The sequence below is a fragment of the Sphaeramia orbicularis genome, chromosome 13, assembly GCF_902148855.1.
Source record: "Sphaeramia orbicularis chromosome 13, fSphaOr1.1, whole genome shotgun sequence".
Classification (NCBI taxonomy): domain Eukaryota; kingdom Metazoa; phylum Chordata; class Actinopteri; order Kurtiformes; family Apogonidae; genus Sphaeramia; species Sphaeramia orbicularis.
This window is the reverse complement of record NC_043969.1, coordinates 32,493,926-32,502,491: the sequence shown is the minus strand read 5'-3', so window position 1 is coordinate 32,502,491 and position 8,566 is coordinate 32,493,926. Positions and strand designations below refer to the sequence as shown.

The 8,566-nt window shown below is 37.8% G+C and overlaps 3 protein-coding genes across 3 annotated transcripts in view; 1 reads left to right on the top strand and 2 right to left on the bottom strand.

Moving 5' to 3' along the window:
* Window positions 1–126: 126 nt before the first annotated feature.
* Window positions 127–2,455, bottom strand: glod4 (glyoxalase domain containing 4). Its single transcript, XM_030152901.1, has 9 exons — window positions 2,287–2,455; window positions 2,069–2,118; window positions 1,849–1,969; window positions 1,593–1,737; window positions 1,211–1,347; window positions 1,033–1,119; window positions 822–935; window positions 649–735; window positions 127–549 (listed from the first exon to the last, which is right to left on the bottom strand). Exons 1-9 carry the CDS (start codon window positions 2,374–2,376, stop codon window positions 484–486), a joined length of 897 nt encoding a protein of 298 aa, XP_030008761.1. The 5' UTR covers window positions 2,377–2,455; the 3' UTR covers window positions 127–483.
* Window positions 2,456–2,781: 326 nt separating this feature from the next.
* Window positions 2,782–5,727, top strand: mrm3a (mitochondrial rRNA methyltransferase 3a). The gene is made up of 4 exons (XM_030152897.1): window positions 2,782–3,324; window positions 4,061–4,305; window positions 4,394–4,555; window positions 5,044–5,727. Exons 1-4 carry the CDS (start codon window positions 2,948–2,950, stop codon window positions 5,622–5,624), a joined length of 1,365 nt encoding a protein of 454 aa, XP_030008757.1. The 5' UTR covers window positions 2,782–2,947; the 3' UTR covers window positions 5,625–5,727.
* Window positions 5,728–6,416: 689 nt separating this feature from the next.
* Window positions 6,417–8,566, bottom strand: part of nxn (nucleoredoxin) — a 60,937-nt gene continuing 58,787 nt past the window's right edge. The window contains exon 8 of the mRNA XM_030152899.1: window positions 6,417–7,511. Within this exon, the coding sequence (XP_030008759.1) occupies window positions 7,329–7,511 (183 nt within the window). The 3' untranslated portion in view covers window positions 6,417–7,328. The remainder of the gene's footprint in view (window positions 7,512–8,566) is intronic.

Sequence of the window (8,566 nt, the reverse complement as noted above, 5' to 3'; positions counted from 1 at the left end):
GAGAACTGCCAGCTTTCCCAAGCACATATAAATTTTTAACCACCCATTCAAACATAAAGGGTTATCAGCATTCACCACACTGGACAGAATCATAATTAACCACATTTTATTTTCCAAAGGCAAAACTTTATTGAGAAAGTTCATTTAAACCAAATAATTGACTAATGTCATTTTTCAAGAGATAAGATTCAAGTTCATACAACAGTGTTAACTTTAATATTTTTCCACATCTTTTTCTTTTTGCTAACCATAATATAAACTATTTGACACCTTAATCCATTAAAAAAAAGTAAAACTCTCTGAAGTGGTCCTTTAAGTGCTTTTAGAGCAGCTGTGCATGATAACAGGTAGGGCTTCAAAAAATGTTCAGGTAAAACATAATGGAGCTAACACTACAGCAAGATTTACATCATGGATGTCTTATAAGGCATCTCCTATAAATGTCATAAAATGATGGCGGACAGTTTTCAGGTGGACTCCATCTCATGCTGCAGCTTTCTGTCTGTTGTGTTTGGCAAACCACTCGTCACTTTTATCTTCAGCCATAGCCTGAAAAAGGAAGTATGAAAACAAGAATTTGAGCACAGTGAATATCTAACATACTTAAAGTTTTATGTACTGTCAGTGGGAGCTGTTAGATACACAAACCTTATCAAGCAGTTCATTTCCTTTGGGGTCCACCATGGACAGTTGCCTAAAAGCCTCATCTCCCACAAAGCAAATTTCATGGCCATCCTAAAACAAACAAACAAACAGTAAACAATTACTGTATGCCACCACTAATGCCACATAACTGCACAATGATATGAAGATGAACTTACTGGGTCAGCCAAAATAACTACTTCCACTGTGGCTTTTCCAGGAGTGTCCAGGCTGACTAATGGTGTAAGAATTTTCTGATTTTCTTTTTTCATCAAAGCCTCCAGGTCTGGCAGCTGAGAAATATAACAAAGCATAAATTATCATGATAAGAAATGAAATACGTTGAGATTTCCCTACTGTCAGCCATGAAGTATGTGAATAGTATTTTACCTGCTCCCTTGGGCATGAAAATGCTATTCTCCCAAATGCTGTTCTGTGATCTACTGCCCCACAAATATCATGAAGCTCCAGTTTACACTGCATAAAAATAGATAATATGGTATAATTAAAGTATGCATGGAAAAGTTGCATTTATTTACATAACATATTTCAGATACAGATGACTCACTTGAGTGTCTGTGAATCCCATCAGCACTGTTTTCTTTTCCTCATTTTTTTCCATAACCTTCATTCCCAAGAGTGTAGTCCAATAGTGTGTTGATTTCTGGAGGTCTGATACTGCCAGACAAACCTTCTGTACAGGATCTATGGAATTCACATTATTTTCAACAAGTGATAGAAACTGTAATAAATCAGTTGTCTCTCTTTTTGAGTCCACAATACTGTATGCATTATGTATATGGCTCTTGATAATGACAATGTCCCCTTCTCCACATGGAGTAACCTAAATGAGGTATTTAGAAAACACAAGAACTGATAACATGTGACATTCCAAATACTTATCACAAGTCCTGGGAGCCTGGAGTGATATCTGAAACTGTGCCACTCACCACTAGGAGGCTGTTCTTTGTCAACCAGGTAGAAAGGGTATCCTCCTGGAGCATGGGTCAGATAAAGAGCCTCTCCCACCTCTGTGAGAGGCCACCCCAGACGCTTAGCATTGCTGACAGCTTTACTCGACTGCAGAGTCAGCCCCTAAAGTCAACACAAGAATGACAAAAACCGTTTTGAAAGCTGCTGAACAATGAAGCATAACATGTATTTACTGTGAGCCCTTGTGTAGTGTCAGTGTGCTTTCTCACTTACCAAGAAATCATTACCAAGCTGATACTCTCCCACCCCATAGTTGTATGTCAGTTCTGCAACAAAATGGTTATCCTCTGGTCCAAAACCTACCATTGTCTTGCTCCATTTCCCATCATAGGGACTGCATGGCAACAGGATGATGGCAGAAGAAGCATTAAGATATTTGCAGCATTGTTATCAGAGTTCAAAGTTCAGTTACTTTGAGGTGTTTCATACCTACCCATTACAAGTAGCTTTGCAACCTTCCTCAAATTCTTCATGGCGTAAAATCTGAAATAGTTCATAAATGGTTAGATTATACCGTCCAAATATGACAAATACTTGCAGAAAGGTAAGTACACTCAGGTTGTGCAACACTGGATAACATTAGCCGAAACATTAAACTTTATAAAAGATTGCAGTCACATCTGTCTCTTAAATAAAACCCTAGAAACGTACCTTCATGCCCAGCACATCTCGGTAAAATGTAGCTGTTTTGGTCCTGTCGCCAACTTTGAAAACAAAATGCAACGCACGTCTCAAAGCCATATTTCTTCACGGATATTATTATAGATTGTTAGTTCTGTAGATGCTTATGCAAAGCTCGATTGAACTTCCTGGACGATCGATTACTCGGCCATCAACTGGGAAAAACTAGATAAGCGAACACAAAAAGATATAATGCATTGCTAAATTTAATTTTTGTTTCAGTCCGTTTCAACTTTACTATATTTTTGTGTGCTGGAGCAATAATTTTATACCACAATAAAATAGATTACTACTACTTTTTCTATTTCATTTTCTGATTTATTTTTACAACCACCCCTAGCTATACAATTTAATGGTATCATCCACTGTATCGCGTAATGTCGCGAGAACACAGTGTTGATAACGTCTCAATAAAATGTAAAAATTAGAAATAGTTGTCTGAGATAATATAGAGGACAAAACGTCGGTGTCGTGTGCACTTTGTTAGCATTACTCAAGAAACTATGAGTTTTAAAACTATATTTAATTTTTTAAATGTAATGTTTGCGTTTCTACAGCTGGTGGCAGTGTGTATTACGGCTAAGTATTACACATCGGTCTAAGGAACAACAGAAGAAGAAGACACACAAACATGGCTGCGTACATGAGAGGCGTGATTTACCTTCTTTCCTTAGAAAGAAACTCTTTATTGTCAAGGAGAGGAAGTTTCATGCTGGAACCAAAAAGGTATGTACGCGGTCTGAGAAGGAAACCTGTGAAAGTCTTGTTTCCAGAAGATGAGGCGTCTAAAATCCCAAAGCAGCCAATGCCTGAGCCCGTAAAGCCGAATGTCAAAAGGGAGAAGAAGGCCATAGTTACATCTGCAGCAAAGCATCCTGAAGAAAGTGTTGTTTTTAAGGCGAGGAGCAGTGCGCAGGAAGCTACAAAGCCTGTTCACCTGACGTTTACCAAAGATGAAATTGATGGAATCCGTTTCGAGAGGGCTTATCCTGGAGACAAGAGACTGGCGTAAGTATCAAGAAAAGAGAAGATGATTGTTCCTGTAATTGTCACAAATTATAGTGCAGCAGTGGTTGAAGAAGTTCTCCAGAAGAAGATTGCACGCACTAGTAACACACTGAAAATTTGTCTCTTCAAGTAAATGTGTATTCAAAACCTTTAAGTCAAAGAATGGAAATATTATGTATATTATGCACGTAAAGGAAATCAAAGTAGTCCCTATGCAGTAAAATGGTCCTTGTCATCGATCCCTATTATATGTATGATGCTGTTGGGTAAATATTAAAATTGGACTGTTTGCTATATTTTGCTGCTGTATATGTGTAAATGTGTATATGTGTAAAAAATATAACTATTTTTGTATGACTACCTATCTGAATCTATAGTTATCCATCATGGCTATGGCAACATAACATGTGATATGTAGGATTCACTACACAGGAAAGGGATGAAAAACTGTACTCTGAATAGTAAAGTCGAGACTGATGTAGTGGAGAAGCATAAAGCTGCACAAAATGGAAATGCACAAAGTACAGTTATCTCAAACATTTTCTTGAGTACAGTATTGTACCATAGTAGTACATTCCTTCAGAAGATATATTCATTAAGTCAGTAAATTCATACATTTAAAAACCAAATTATCGGCAGATTGATGAAGGACACTGAGCTGATGTTTTCTTGATTAAAAAAGATTATCATTTCTGTTGTGAAATCCATTTGTATTCTCCTCTTGTTTGTCCTTCAGGAGGTTAGCGAGTGTCGCTCGTTCCAGGACGTTTAGGGAGCACCAGGGTAAAATCCTCTTGGAGGGCAGACGTTTGATCTGTGATGCCCTCGATGCTGGTGCCAACCCACAGATGGTGTTCTTCAGTACCGTGGAACGGCTCAGAGAGCTCCCTGTGGCCAAGCTGAAACGGGCCACTCTAGTTAAAGTCAAGTTTGAGGACATTAAGATTTGGTCTGATCTCGTGACTCCTCAAGGAGTAATTGGTATGGGTAACTCATTTCTTGTTGTGAATTATTATGAAGTGCTGACAGTAAACTTTGTTGTTGATTTTAATTTGTTATTATTGTGTAGCTATATTTTCCCGGCCGGACCCATCACGGTTAAATTTCACAAATCGAGGTCATTCAGTGCCTTTGTCCCTGATATGTGACAACATTCGTGATCCTGGTAACCTTGGGACGATACTGCGATGTGCTGCCGCAGCTGGGTGCCATAATGTCCTTCTCACAAAAGGTAAGCTATGATTAAAGCTGCACAATTTATCAAATCGGTGCCAGCTTGTGCAATTAGGCTTATTAATTAGACATTGCATTCTATGTTTGTGTGGAGTCTGCATTTTATCTACACCTATAATCAAGGAATGACCAGTCACTTTCTGTTTAGGCAGTGAAACCTGTGCAGCATAACTTGTGCAGTGTCTGGTTACATGTCTGTCTGGTATGTAGAACAGGTGACAGATCCAGTGAGCAGGCCAGAAAAACCCTCTATTGTAAGATGATGTTTTGGAATCAGTGATACTGACTTTGTCAACAAAGCAAGTAGACTGAAAATACCATTGATTTAGCAGAATTGAGAAGAGAAACAATGTCCTCCAAAATTCTTTCAAAAAAATTGAAACAATCTGTTCACCAAATTGTGCATCCTCAGCTATGATCAAATTAGAAACATATGAATTCCACCCGTTTCCTAGTTATCAGATGTGCTCTTTTCTCCACCAACAGGTTGTGTTGATGTCTGGGAGCCCAAGGTACTGCGTGCTGCAATGGGCGCTCATTTCCATCTTCCCATCTATCCTAGCCTGGATTGGTCAGATATTGAACATCACCTCCCGAAATCTGTGACTGTCCATGTGGCTGACAGCAGCTGTGGCACTAGTAGAAGGGAGGAAACCACAGATTCACATATAAATATTTCAGATAAACCTTCCAAAGCAGGAGACTATGGCTGGGTCAGCGCAAGTAAGAAGAACAAACAGTATGAGGACTATGACTCGGATTCAGACTGTGAAGATGAGGGGGTTTCTCTTCCCAGAGTCGACACCAAGCTGTACTATGAGAGCTGGGCTCAAAGTCCAACTGCCCTCGTGGTTGGTGGGGAAACACATGGTCTGAGTCTAGAAGCAGTTGAGCTGGCAGAGAAAACTGATGGCCAGAGACTCTTTATTCCTGTGGTTCCTGATGTGGACAGTTTGAATTCAGCCATGGCAGCAAGTATTCTTCTATTTGAGGGCAGAAAACAACTGTTGAAAGTAATGCAGTCTATGAAAAACCTAAAATCTAAAGCTAGTGGACAGTTTTCATGATGCTCCCTTTAAATGTCTCTGTAAATATCACTATTGCTGTTGACCTGACAAAATAACACAATTTCAACTGTATTAAATTAAACCACAGAAGATGGATCTGGGATTTTTGCAATAATTTTCTAAATAGTATGTATATGTAGAATTAGTAGTGAATTTTAATTTGTGGCTGTACATAATGACTTTTCATTTAATTCCTATATTTCCACTGTTAGGCATATTTCCTTAGGTTAAATGAAATCCTAGGGACCATTTCACAAATTTTAGACAAACTTTTCTAGTTCTTTTTAAAGAGCAAAAAAACTCAGATTTCCATTTTACCAAAGAAAAGAAAAATCATCACATTGTTAGAAGATAGACCAAAGAATGTTTTTGCATGAGAAATGACAAAAACACAGCTTTGGTTTGTACAATAGTTGCCAATCGTTTTTCTGGCCATTGTCCAGCTGGCCAAATGGTTTATAGTTTTTGCTTTTCTTGTACAAGTTTGAGGCACACCGAACCACTGAATCTGTTCTTGGAACTATCAAATCTTGTTAATAGATGCATTTGAGTCATAATTAAGTGTAGGAAGTCAACACTTACCATGAAAGTCTTAGGTCCAGTTTTTCCATTTACTGCCACATTTTCAATTCAAGTATAAATAGAGAAGATGCCATTTTGAGCTGCAGCTGGAGCACAAAAAAAGGAGGTCTGTGCACAGTTTCTATAATAAATTCAACATTTGCTTTCAGTCTTCCACTTTTACACTTCACTTAAATACTTCAAGGAACTGGTGAGTCATTTCATCATGTATTTAACATTTCCAAGTCTAACTTTATTTATAGTACATATAAGGAACAGGACTTTGTGCTTGCCAGTGGATTTTTAATGGGTGTGAGAAGTCATGACTGAAGATACATACTGGGAGTAACAGAATATAGGGATTTATACATTCAACACTTTTCAAATGCCGTTTTTGTGCCTTCAGAGATAACCTGGCCCACTCATTAAGGGACATTCACAGAAAGTCCTCATAATGACTTGAGATGAGATCCACCATTAACAATTGGCTAGAGATGACTTTCACTCGCATCATAACACACAACATGTACACAGGGTCCTAAAACATCAGTCATTGGTCTGTTACAATCAAGCATACCGTGTTCTTTACCATATGTGCACCTTTAGTGTTTTTTCTTTAGTGTTTTTTTTATTTTTAAATAGGGTCATAAAGGCTTACAGCTACATACAGCTGAGGTTTAGCACATTTGCACTATGTGTACATGTGACATACATCTGTAATCAGTCACATTATTCTTGCTCAACATGTTCAGTAACCAAGGTAACAAGGATGTTGCAGACAAATAGAAAGCAAAGAATTGGCTGAATACGTAGGTCCATTGGGTAATTCTCTGGGTTTCTCTAGAAGTCAGCTATCAAGTGGAAAAAAAATACAAATACTTTTCTTGAGGCAAAAAAAAAAAAAAACAATCTCCATATATATTACTGTAAGGACTATAGTCAATGCAAGGCACCACAGGAGAAAGAGGACTCCATGAAAGAGGAACATGTCTAAAAAATGTTAAAATGTCAGTAAAAAGTGAGACATCTGTCTAACAGTCTGACAAAGTCAGGGGGAGTGGCAGAGAAAGAAGGCTAGGGAGTGTGAGGGTTTGATGATGGTGAGAGTCCCATAGATGTCCAATTTGGATTTGGACTTCCTCTTTAGATGGGCTCCGGTTTGAGCTTTTCAGCCAGGAAGTCGTTGACAAACTGCTCCACGATGGCTGGCGTGATCTCCTCTACGTCGCGAACATACTTGGCACGGGCCGACATGTCCAGGATTGTCAGCAGAGGTGCTGCCTCTGGGAGGTTAGTGTAGTCTCGCAGGGAGTCACTCATGTCATCCTGAGGTGAAATGGACAATTACACAGCGATAAGTGTGATTTACATCAACGTCGGAGGATTTGCACTACGATCAAAATCTCATATCCTGATATAAGTTACTTCAATTCCAGATAAGCTACTCTAATTTTCATGGTTATTTCTTATTACAGTTTGAATTATATATGACAAATGTACTTAAAATGGATTATGTTCCCTTTTATGTTTTGCATAAATTTTTAATGAATTGTGTAACAAAATATCAAACATTAAAGTGCGAAATATAAAAAATGTAAATGGGAAACACTTCATCTATAGTGCCAAAATAAAATTATGCCAAATATGACTATGGCACACATCTACAGTTTGTACATTTCCATCCCTGTTGAAATATAATCATGTCATTTGTTCATAATTAAAATGGTAAATGTTAAATTAATATTTTTCAAAGGCTGATTATTCATTCTGAGTGAGAGTTTGAGACTACAGACATTCACTTGTGGCTTAAAATGATTATTACAGCCAGAACATGAAAAATGTATGTAAAAAATAAATAAAAATTCAACACTAAAGTAAAAGTATGCAGTAGAACTTAACAGCAGAAGTTGAAACAACAATTAGTCCAGTACATGCAACTCTTTCAAGTTCAAATATAGCATCATATAAAGGCTTAAAAAGCTTCCTGTATCTGTGCCATTCAAATGATGAAAAATATTGTTGTTAAAGATGTAATTTAAAAAAAAAAAAATACAGGATAGATCACAATATGAGACAGCAGATGTTCTTTCCATCATTACACGATATGCATCCTGTTGTACAGCCCAGTGCATTCCTTACATGGTGTTAAAAGTACCTTGACATGCAAGTCAAACGCTGGATACATTCCAGCAGAGAAGACACTACATTACACATCTCTCTGCAGCTAATCAGTTCAGACTTGCTGTTGTAAAATGAAAACTAGGACACCACCCTTTAGTTGAACTATGCCATGTTAAGATTAGCCCAAATAGCGTAGATCTTTCTGGCTCAGTCTTTATGAATGCATGCTTCTTGAAAGAGAATTGAATACGCTCTCCCCT